Source organism: Hydra vulgaris, chromosome 08 (genome assembly GCF_038396675.1).
Source record: "Hydra vulgaris chromosome 08, alternate assembly HydraT2T_AEP".
Lineage (NCBI taxonomy): Eukaryota > Metazoa > Cnidaria > Hydrozoa > Anthoathecata > Hydridae > Hydra > Hydra vulgaris.
Window position 1 is genome coordinate 27,709,848 of NC_088927.1, and position 12,474 is coordinate 27,722,321.

The 12,474-nt window shown below is 25.5% G+C and overlaps 1 protein-coding gene across 2 annotated transcripts in view; it reads right to left on the reverse strand.

The window, feature by feature from the left end:
• Window positions 1–12,474, reverse strand: part of LOC100206631 (coilin) — a 67,338-nt gene that overhangs the window by 47,326 nt on the left and 7,538 nt on the right. For both annotated transcript variants that reach the window (XM_065803356.1, XM_065803355.1), the window contains exons 2-3: window positions 3,855–3,880; window positions 2,906–2,936 (exon numbers count right to left, since the gene is read on the reverse strand). In XM_065803356.1, coding sequence (XP_065659428.1) covers window positions 2,906–2,936; window positions 3,855–3,880 — 57 coding nt within the window. The remainder of the gene's footprint in view (window positions 1–2,905; window positions 2,937–3,854; window positions 3,881–12,474) is intronic.

Sequence of the window (12,474 nt, forward strand, 5' to 3'; positions counted from 1 at the left end):
AGTTCACAAATTGAATAAGAAAAAATTTATTAACAGTTAATAAAATAACCAAAAACCAACAGTAAAATCATAAGAAAATAAACAAACATTATTTTTTGTTTCATGAAAAAAATATTTTTTTCAAAATAAAATTTAGTTCATATTTAAAAAATATAATAAAAATGGTTTTATAAATAAGAACTTAGATTTTATTTGTAACTTTTGTTATAGTGAGAAAAAAACAAACTGTTTGTATGATTTTTAACGCGTTAATAAAATAACCTTAATTGCAATGCTGTACTTAAAAAGACGCAAGTGGCGCAATATAACTTCTATTGATGCAAAATATATTTGCTGAGTTGAGTTACTTAGAAATGCGTTACGCGTTTTCGTTACGCAGCGAAATCTCGTATATATTATATCAATATATATACATATATATTGATATAAATATATATCAATATATATATATATATATATATATATATATATATATATATATATATATATATTTATATCATTATTCTTGGTTAATTTTTCAAAAATGGGTAAGCGATTATTGATCTTATATATATACAGTATATATATAATGTAAATATATATATACAGTATATAATGTATAGTATGTAAATATGAGCCGTTTATTTTGAAAGTGGCATAAATCAATTTGTTTTTTAACAGAGATTTTTAAAGGTTTGTGTTTTAACATATACCATTATACCATTAACTAGCAAAACTTCTTTCTAAAATATCTCAGTTTTCAACACAATTGGTTCAAGCTCAAATGCTTTCATTGTCCTTCAAAGCCAAAACTGTTTGCAGATTGCTGGATATTCATATGCTTATTTACCTATGGTTGTGTGTGTGATTTCAAAAATCCTGTAATTATGAAATAAATCATACAACTTTTTTTATTAGAAAAATTTGTACTATGAGATTGCTCTGAAAACACATTCAACAATGAAGTTAAATTCTTTTTCTTGTTTATTATAAAAAAAAGTTATTAAAAATGTATTGAAACTTCAAAACACACTAAAAGATTATAAATTAATTTAAACTAGGTTAGTAATTACATTTCGAATAAATAACTTAGACTCTTTTCTATATTACTCAAAATAATTTTAAATAAAGTAACAAATTACTTCTAAAGATTGTTTAAAATAGACATTTTGTTGAAATCATTGAAGTTTATTAAATATATTTTTATTTACAACTGATTTTATCTCTACAACTTATATTTTTTTAATATATTGTTACTACTTATACAAGCTTTACTCTTTAAACGCTTTTCAAAAAATATTCATTGCTTCCCTAGATATTGGATTTTAAAGTTTTACTAAATTTTGAGAAATATTGACCAAATGTAGCCAAAATTATTTTTAAACTTGAAAATAGAACAAATTATATACTTTCTAATGGATATTTCACCTGATTATTGTTTATTTAATAGTTTAGAACTAAAAATGATAAAAAAGGTAAAGTAAACAACTTAGACTGTCTAAATACCATGCTTTGAAAGTAAGCAAAAATTGATTTTTTGTCGTTTTTAATATTCCCTAACTTGACCTAATAGATTTCACCTAAATGATATCATGTTAAGCCTCAAGTAACTTTTTAAAATTAGTTTAATTCTTCATCTGGAGAACTAAGAGACTTCATCTATGAGAAATAAGTTCTAGTGAAAAAAAGGAGTTCTAGTGGATTTCATCTAAAGGTAAGTTTCCACTCATCCGCTTTTCTATGGGAACAAGATAGGGAAGGGAAAAATAATCACTTGAGTATGCGTAGTATTCTTTTAGACATTAAAACTAATACTTTGCATACCCACATGATTATTTTTCACTTCCCATTCTTGTTCCTGTAGAAAAATCGATGAGTAGAAATTCACCTCAACATATTTATAAAAAATACCTATGGAGTATTACAATAGCAAAAAAATAAAAACAGATTCAACACAGATTCTTTTTTGATTAGGAGCTGCCATCTGAAAGAAACAGGCAGAGCTCATTAATGATCCTCTTCAAAAAATTTATTAGTTATAATAACAATATTTAAACATTTATACTTACAACAACATATGTTGAAACATGTCCTTGAAACATTTATACTAAAAGATCAATTCTAAAATATTTTTTTTAAACCTAGATCTAGTTCTCTAGATATTGGACTTAAAAGTTTGATAAATATTTTAAGTTTTTTTTACATGATATTTTTTGAAAACTCAGGACATTTTATGTTACAAACAATACACCAAAAGATTAAAACTTTATTTTTAGGTTGGATTTCACAACTGTTCAAATATTACATCAGGCCAGTGGCATAGGTAAGACTTTTTCATACTTTAGATATGACACTTTTAGACATTATGCAAACTCCAAGTTTAAGTACGATTATACTAATGTAAAATAAGACTTTTCAAAAAAATTGTGGTGACCAGAGCATAAGAACAAAAAAATCCAAAAAAGTTTGCTCCTTTTGTCACAAACTGTTTCAAAATCTGTACACCTCTTTTCAACAGCATGACGAATAAAGATCAAAAATGACAAAAAATCAATTTTTGTATTCTTCCATGATATTTAGGCTAAAATGTTTACTTGCCTATTTTATCATTTTTAGTTCTAAACCAATAAACAATAATCATACCTATTGATAAGTACTTCGATCTATTTTCAAGTTTAAAAATGATTCAACATCATTTAGTCAATATTCCTAAGATATTTGTCCAGCTTTAAAGTCTAATATCTAGAGAACCAATAAATATTTTTAATTTTATTTTATTTTTTTTATTTTTAGAAATTTACCTTCTAGTATGAAAAGCATAAACAAATTAAAAAATAGCGGTTTTGAAAAAGTTTTGAAGAGAAATTGAGCTCTGCGTGAAATTCTCTTACAGAAAATTTAAATAAAAAGAAAATAAAAGAAGAACCTTTTCTTTAAAACTCGTTGAAGATCGTCTTCTAAAACAAAAAATAAAAACATAAAATGCTTGAAATCCTTTGCAAGATCATAATTTTGAAATAAAATACAAAGAACTAGATAATATTGTCCAGTTTTTTTAGAAAAAATAAAATTATTACAAATGCACTAAATCTGATAAGAAATATGTAAATTGAAAAACCAAATATACTGGAATTGCAACAATATTTAAGAAGTTAATAATAAAATATATTAAGATAAAACTCAGGAATTAGAGCATATAAATCACCTAAAATATGAACAAGCATTTAAAAGATAAAACAACTAAAACTTCTTGCAGATTTTAAAAACATAAGATCGTGTATTATGTACTCTGCATCTTGTTTCTATTATTCAATATGAACTTAAACAATATGACATAATAATACATTGTTTCAATTGTTAGTACTTATTATTTTTATTTGGATTTTTCAAGATGCTATATTTATTTTTTTTCGCTTTAATAAAGTTATGATATTATTTTTAAAGAATTTTTTTATTTAAAATTAAAAAATGGAAAATCCAAAACTTAAAATATAATTCATAACGTACAACATGATATATTTTTATTGACCTCAGAGATAAACACATCTATCAGAATAGATTTTTTTTTAAAGAAAAAATCAATAAGCCTAATATCTCCTTTGCAAAATAGATAACCACGTAAAAACTAATTTTTTTTTTTTTAATTTTTAGATAAATAGTTTGTTTTGTTAAGTTTAATGAACTTTAAACATATTTTCTCAAATTTAAGACATGAAAACACATTGTCTCAGCAGCTAAGAACCCTTTAAAATTTCAAACTCAAAAGGTGGGGATCCCTTTAAAACAAATAAAATTTATGATCTAATGACCTATGAAGAATAATATTTTATTCAATTTTAGTTAATACGCAAAAAACTATACAAAACATTACTTACCAGTGTTTGCTTTGTAATTTACGATTCTAAATAAAAATTTGTGTTTAATAATAATTATTTTTAACATATTATTATAGTATATAATACAACAACATAAAGTTAAGCCACATTACAATTATCTAAAAAATTAAATTTTTAAACTAAAGGTTACTTATTTGTACTAAAAATAGAAATAAAAATAAACTAAACAAATTTACTTTAAATGGACTAAAACTGATATTTTGAAGTCGATTGTTTTTGTTTTTTATTAGATGAAAAACAAAAAAAAAACTCAAACTGACATTCAAAAAGTATTTTCAGCCCTCAACATTATATAAGCAACATTATGTTGAATTAACTAAATGTTTTAGTTGTTTATACTTGATAAAACAAAATAAAACCAGATAAAAAACTATACACTTGTTTATTAATTTTTACAGCTCCTTAGTTGTGGTAAAAGCACCTTTTTATATATAAAAAAAGCGTCTTTAAAGCCAAATAACTACAATTGAGGAAATTACTACTTTTTAATTGTTGTCCTTTTTTAATACCATAGCTCCAAACCTTTACAAATAAGGCCACTAGGTAGATTTAGTACTTCCTTCATTAAAACTAGGATATTCTTCCTAGCTGTAAAATCACCCAAAAAAATCTGGATCAGCAAAACTGATTCCTAAAAAGACATTCACTTGTAAAAAAAACGGTTCTAACATAATTCATAATTATATTTAAATAAGAAAATAGATTTTTTCGAACTCTATTCAAAAAAATCTATTTTCTTATTAAAATTTAAATGATAATATTATTAAATAATTATTTTTTTGCACAGTGTTATAAAATAGGTTCTAACCGTAACTTTCTGATCCAGAAAAACCCTTTAATGAAATGATAGCTCTTACTATGGGGATCACTTAGATATCAAAATATGGGGATCACTTAGATATCAAAATCAGATTACAACATCCTGGCAAGTTATTTACATTTTAATTTTCATCTTAGTTAACACAAAATATGTTTTAAACGTTTAGTATACATCTAAATACGTGTTAAAACGTATTATAGACGTATACATATCTTGTGTTTAATAAAATATTTTATTGATTGCACAAACATGCAAAAGCTTATTTTGCTTTGTATAGTACTAAAAATCTCCAACTTACATCAATATAAACAAGGAAAGCAAAATAATATATTCTTGAAGTTATACAAGTAACAAACAAATATACTCACAAAAAAACTGTTTCTTTTAAATGGAACAGGTTCAAAAATAATTTATTCATAAATCCCTTCTTAAAATGACTATTTGCAAATAACATTTAAAAGTTTTAGATCACAGGAAATGACAAATTCCTGGTCTTTCAATTTAATCAACTCAAATAATTGCAAAACGTTAGTATAATTTTCTTGAAGCTCCTCAGAGACAGCAATGATGAATTGTTGTTTTACACCAATGTCCTTAAAAACCTTGCTTGTGCAGTTAAGTTTTGTAGGGAGAATACTAGGTTTATTCAAAAATTCCCAGGTTAACTTTCAGAAACATAACTCCTTCATCAATTCCAACCTTTACAATGTGATTTTTTGATGTACTTCTCATGACTATAATTTCATTTTCATTTAAAAAAGCTATAAAATCAATTTTCATTTGACCATTATATCTCAGTTTTCCAATTGAACAGATCAAGCAGTCACAGTGAGAGTCTCAAGCGTCTGGTCGAAGATTTATAGTCACAAACTTATAAAATGATGGGAGTGTGATGTCCTCTCCACTTTCCTTCCTTCTTTCCTTTTCCTTCAACATTTTTCATAAATTGACTTTAATAATGATAAAGTGGAACTTTATCATCATTAAAGTTGATATTCTCTTTCAGTATAATCTGAGATCTTTCTTTCAGATTTAATGCTAGCTTTCGCTGACAAAACAAAGAAAACAAAAAAATGTATTCTTGGTGGTTTTTAGCAGTATTTTGCATTTTCGGTAAAATTAGATGTGCTCAGTTTAGCTCTCATTATTAAAGTAAAAACAACTTTTTCTCAGAATTCAAAAGAAGAAAATTATTCAAAAATAATTTATGCCATAATTAAATACATTTCATATCGATTTAAACAGTTTTTACAAAATAATCATAGTTTTGGGCTGTGAAAATGCAAAATAAGCTGTCATATCGCATGTTTGTGCAATCAATATATTTTATGTTTGTTACTTGTATAACTTCAAGAATATGTTATTTTGCTTCTTTTGTTTATATTAATGTAAATACTATAAAAAGCAAAATAAAGTCTCATTTTGCATGTTTGTGCAATCAATAAAATATTCTATTAAACTCAAGACGTGTTTAATGTCTATAATATGTTTTAATACGTATATTAAATATTTAAAACACGCTTTGTGTTAACTGGGATGAAAATTCAAATGTAAATAACTTGCCAGGATGTTGTAATCTGATTTTGATACTTATATCTAAGTGATCCTTATAGTAAGGGCTATCATTCCACCAAAGGGTTCTCCAGGGTCAGAAAGTTAAGGTTAAAACCTATTTTATTGCACTGTGATTGGTAAACAGTTGTATACGAATTTGTGTAATATCTCCTGTAGATGCGCCAGTTTTTCTTATTATTTCATTCACAGACAACAGCTTTTTATCAAAATGAAAAGTGTAATAATGTTATTTTAATTTATGAAATTTTTTTCAAAATCTCTTAAAAATGCACTTGAGAAAAGATTATTTATGCTGTAAAATATTATTGTTATCATATGTCAAAAGTAATTATTTTCTTAAAGTTTTAAAGGCTTTGTACATTATAAATAATATTGCAATGAAATCATATATGAATGCAAAACAAAGTTTAAAATTTAAAATAAGACCATAACACCATAAAAAAAAAATAGTTAAACAATTCTTACATTATACTTATTAACAACAAGTTAAACTAAAAATATATATGAAAAAATAAATCCAATACGCTGAAGGCAAATTGCAGACACACACTAATCTTATATTCACCTAAGCAAACTAAAATTTAACTTAATGTTTTGTGGACAACATTGGTTATAATTAATACTTAATTTAATGCTGATGCTGCTGTTACTCATTCATGCGTGTTTACATGGAGTTTTATAAATAAGATTTAGCATGCTTAGCCTATTAATTTCTCTCTTTATATTTTTGACCACGTGATGAGGTATTCTTAAATCTTTATAATCTTTTAATATCTGCTTAATCAGTAATAAGATCAAAAACTTTTTAATTTTATGACTTCTGTAGTAAAGGATAAACCTTATTTTATTTTAATTTTAAAAGTCAGGTAATTTATTTTATTCATGGATTTTAATAATAACACAATTCAAGTCCTTTGTTAATTGTATGCGGTAGTGGTGTAGTGGTAGAGCGCTCGCTTCATAAGCGAGAGGCTCCGAGTTCGATCCCCACCACGTCCCTGGTAGTACTGCGCTTAACTTGTTTCTTTTTAGTTTAGGATTAGTTTCGCATTTTGGAGTTATAGAGTTGAGAGAGGTAAAGATTTATAACCACAAGTAAGTAGCCTCCTCGCCTGTAGTGGCCTTCTGGGCCTTGGGGAGGTGAATTAACAAAAAAAAAAATTTTTAAGTATAATAATCTGTAATTTTTATTTTTAAAAATAAGAAGACGATAATGACTCTAGAAGACGATGTTCTTTTTAAAGGTCAAAACCTCTAACTCTTTATAAAGTTAATGTTAACTCTTCATAAAGTAAAAACCAGATCATTTGATCGTTTGATTTTTTAAAGTTGTTAAACATTTATTACAAGGTATGTCATTAAACAAATATTACAAAAATAAGGTTGTATTTTATAAATGTTTCTAATTTATATATTTTTCTAAACTTATATTTAATTTTATTTATGCATTATTCATTATGTGTTTAAATGTATTAAGGTTATATGGGTTTATATTTTGTAAGTGTGTAAATATCTTTTATATATGAAGTGTTACTATGTTTGTGATGTGTTATAATGTTATGTGTTTATAGTTTGTAAGTGGTTATTATGTTTTTTGCATGGCTTCAAATTGTTGTGACTTGACTTAGTTTACAGCAAAAGTGTTGACCTTGCTAGCCAAGTGATGAACTTTGTTATAATGTGACTTCGCTTTGTTGAGAGAGCAAGATTTTTGTCTGTGCCTATCATGATGAAACACATAAATTAAATCTGTTTGTAGTTAGTGTAGTCATAAAATGTGTTAAAAGAATGTGTTTAAAAGAAATGTTGAAAAGATGTATAGTTTTTATATAGTCTTTTTTGTTAACAATTTATGCTTTTTATGATAAATAAATTTTGTTAAAAAACTGGATTCCTTTTTACTAATAGCTCTTCCCCATTTATACATTTAAGAGTTTTTATTTCCTTCATTAAATATGTTTAACTTAAAGTTATTGTTTGTTTTTTTAAAAAGGTAAGTGTACAAAGTGTTACATATATTTTAGTAACTTTCGTTAAATTTTTGGGATTTTTTGTATAGAGAATGTTTTCTCCATAGTAATATTTTAATGTTTTATATATTGACCTTTTTTCTTTAGAATATTAATTATATAAAAAAAATTAACACAGTTCAAGAAGTTTCAACATTTCCAAGTTTCTTTACTTGAAGAAAATATATGATATATGATATAAATCATAACCCATGCATAACAACTCATTTGCATAACACCTGCATAACATTTGCATATACACATGCATAAAGGTCATTGTCATTGAATAAAAACTTCACAAATGTTATATTTGTAAATGTTCTTAATTTATAGTTTTTGACAAGTATTTTTGTGTCATATGATGTGGTAATGTGTGTTTTTATTATGTCTCATATAAGGCTATATGGGTTTATATTTTGTAAGTGTTTCTTTGTGTGTGTTGTTAGTAGTTAAAATATGGACAATAAAATCTGAATAACTCTATAACCCTTAACTTAAACTAATTTGAAAATTTCATTTGAGCCTTTATTTTTGGATTATACTGCCAATAACTTAAGCATTCTCTAACAAGCTATATTCTTGGTCCTCATTAAGGATTAAATAATTAAGAGTTTACTGTAATATGTTGTTATTTGTTAATTTTGTGATGTTATTGTTGTGTTGTTTTGTGTTGATAGATGACTTGATTTACTTTTATGTTGGGGTCTTAAGATTAAAATGATTATTGGGTAGTTTTATTACTAAAACTGACTACATATAATCATTCACTAAAACCTAAGGATTCAGTTTTCAAATAAAAACAAAGGTTTATCGTATTGTGATCATTTATTTTTAGCCTCACTTTTTTAAAAAGAGTTGTTAATCCAAACTTGCAACAATAAATCTTGAAAATTTTTGAGTATTCAAATAAATAGAGTACATAACAAACTAATGTGTATTAAGTGTATTCAATAATAATTTTGTTTTAATCATTTTTAGGTCGAATTCCTTCTCCTCTGACCGATTTTGAAAGTTCCTACAAAGCAGAATTTAAGAAATGTTCTCATTGATTTTATTCAAAAAGCTAAAACGAAGTTTGATAATCTTCATACCATTTATTAAAAGATTCATAATAATGAAAAAATGCTTTAATTTAAATTGTTTTTATAAGTATTTTTGATACTTTTTCATGTTGAATATAAAACTTTTTTGTATCTTTTTTTTTAAAGTTTATATTTTTATTTTATCTAAAGAAAAACTTTTTGTTTGTTTCTCAAATAAATTTCTATATTTTTTATCTTTGGAATTATTGTTTTGAATGGATATATTGGCTACTTTTGCTTTGTTTTTTATATTTCCATAATCTTTTTATATGTGAATGGAAACCATTTATACTTTTACCACTTTTTGTACGATCAAGGCGGTTTCCATTTGCATTAAGTATTGATTGAACAAACAACAGGTTTAATAATTTATTAAATTATTATTTAAAGTATTAGAACTTTAAGTAGTCAGTAAAATGCGAACTGCAAACTTTTCAGCGAACCAAGACATTTTAATGACCATTACAGTTATGATATTTAAAAAAACTTTGCTCATCAATTTTTTAAATCAAATATATAGGTATTCGAAATATTTTATTTAAATAAGACTATTTTCTTTTAAATTAATTATAATTTAACAACCAATAGATCTATAGTTCTCAAAAAATTTCGCATTTGAACCTACTTCCAGAACTTTAAATTGATTTATTTTTTGTTGTTTACTAAAATAAATTAAAGTATGAAAAATATATTAGGAGCAAGTTTAGAAATAGCTGGGTATAATAGTAATTTATAAATAGTCGGAACAGACTTACCATGACCCGTATCGTATGGGTCATGACAGCTAGTTTATTATTAATAGTTTATTTTTTAAATGATTTTTTTTACAGTAAAGATTTAATCAAAGTAAACATTTTAACTTAAACTACTTTACCTTAACTTTTAAAAAAATATGGACCAATTTCATTATGTTACTCACTGCTATGAGTTACATATTACTAGAGTAAACTTGGGTAAGAGTAAATGGTTTAGCTTAAAATTCAAATATTTTTTTAAAGAAAAAAAATAGTTATTCATTTTTTTTGATTTAAAGAGAATTTTTTACTTTATATAAATATATAAAAATTAAGAAAAAATATTTTAAAAACCTTTGAAAAAATTGATTTTTATAAAGAAAAAAAAACGTTTACTTTTCCCCGTATAATTGGGGAAAAGTAAACTAGTTAATTTTTAATAACAATTTTTTAAGATATTAAGAAAATTAAAACTAAATAAGGATATTAAGAAAATCAAGCAAAATTAATTAAAAATAAAATGAGAACTAATCTTATTAGAAGTTAAGTTTACAAAAAACTATTTTAATCAAGTATATGAAAAAAAACTATTAATTAAAAAAAAGAGATACTTCATCGGCAAAAGCAGGTTTGCAGCATTTTTTCATGCAAAAAACTCTTCACCAATTTGTATTTTTTGGGTAAACACGGTCGACAAACCTAAGACTTGCAACCAAAAGCTTCACATTGATACCACATTTTGTTTCGAGTTGGAAATGCTTCTTCCTAAACTCTGCGACACTTTTTGCACCTCTTGATATCTTTGTCTTGTCTTGGTTTTTTTGAACATTGCACTTGCTGAGTTTCATCTAAAGCTTCACTGAAGTGAATTTTGTGTTTCTTCAATTGCTTTGACTTTTTGGCCTCATTGTCTTGCTTTAGTTTCTCGAGCACCTTAGATATACTTAGACACTGGCCTTCAACTCTCATTTTTCAAATTGCATTTGAGTCTTTCTGTAAAGTGTTGCAACATTTGATACGATTAAGCAGGGGTCACTGATGTTGTTGTTAAATTTTGAAGTTGGTGAATCGTTGGAGTTTGATGCTGACTGATGTTAGATGATATAGGCTAGGATGAAGATGATTAAATGTATTGAAATAACTTCTTATTTTGTCTTCGATACAAGAGAAAGCTCTGAGAGAGGAAATATTGCCTGCTACTCTGATGCTTAATTTATGACTCCATTGTTTCGTGAAACCTTGATACCATTCTCGTCCTGGTATACCACTTGGAGAAAACATGAATTTGATTTGTAGATACTAAATATCATCCAACTATTGCAATGACATCTGCAAAGGTTCTGCCAAAACCCCAATTGGCTAAACTGATAAGCACTGAAACAAGAACAAATTCAATTGCTGTACTTAGCAGGGTAGTTGTACTTCTACCATATGATAGGACCTTGTTGTGCACACGCTTGTGAAGAGTTGCCTTTGGTATATTGCATGCCTCTGAAGCTTTATTGAGTGATATTTCACCTCTTTTTATTTGTTCTGTTGCAATTGCTCTTCATTGTAACTTGTTTACATTTTACAAATGTAAGTATGAATCATTTTGTTTAAAAAATTTTAGATAAATAGCAAAGGCTGCCATATTTATTTACATTTTAAATAATTAATAACTATTAATTAGTTTAACAGCACTCATCTTAATGCATAAGTGTGAGCAATTAGAATGTTTACTCTTCCCCCGAAAAACATTTATATTGGTTTTTTGCTCATAATCTTTTTCCGGAACTAGCAAATTCAATTTTGAAAAGAGAATCTTGAGTGTCATAAAATTTTCTACAAAACAGCTTTTTTTGTTTAGTAAAATTTAATTTTAGTTTTGGGAGTTTTGAAGTTGATTTTTTAGAAAAAAAAACTTTTTTTCTTATGAGGGTGAGAATTTTGAGGTTTGCTAAGGCAAAATTAAATTTTTTTAAAAGTAATTTTTACACCTTTAGATAGAGCACAAAATTCTCTACAAAACAGTGCCTCACATTTTTAAAGATTTTTTGTTTTAGCTTTCAATAAATGCAAAAGAAACAAATTTGCTGAACCATTCATTTTTTTTTTCATTTACTCTAACCCTAGTTTACTATTCCATAAGTTGAAATAAATGGATAACATATTTTCATTTTAACAATGTGGTCTGGTCAGTTATCACACCCCCCCCCTTAGGAAGGGGTTGTTTGACTACTGACCAAACCACATACAAACTACTGATCACCTATAAAAAAATAGAATTTAAAGAAATAATGCTTTCAATTTAAAATTATTTTAGATATTTAGATATTGAGTATCTAAATATCTAAATTAATTTAACAACCTTCATTTGAACCATAATGAAGTTCTCTA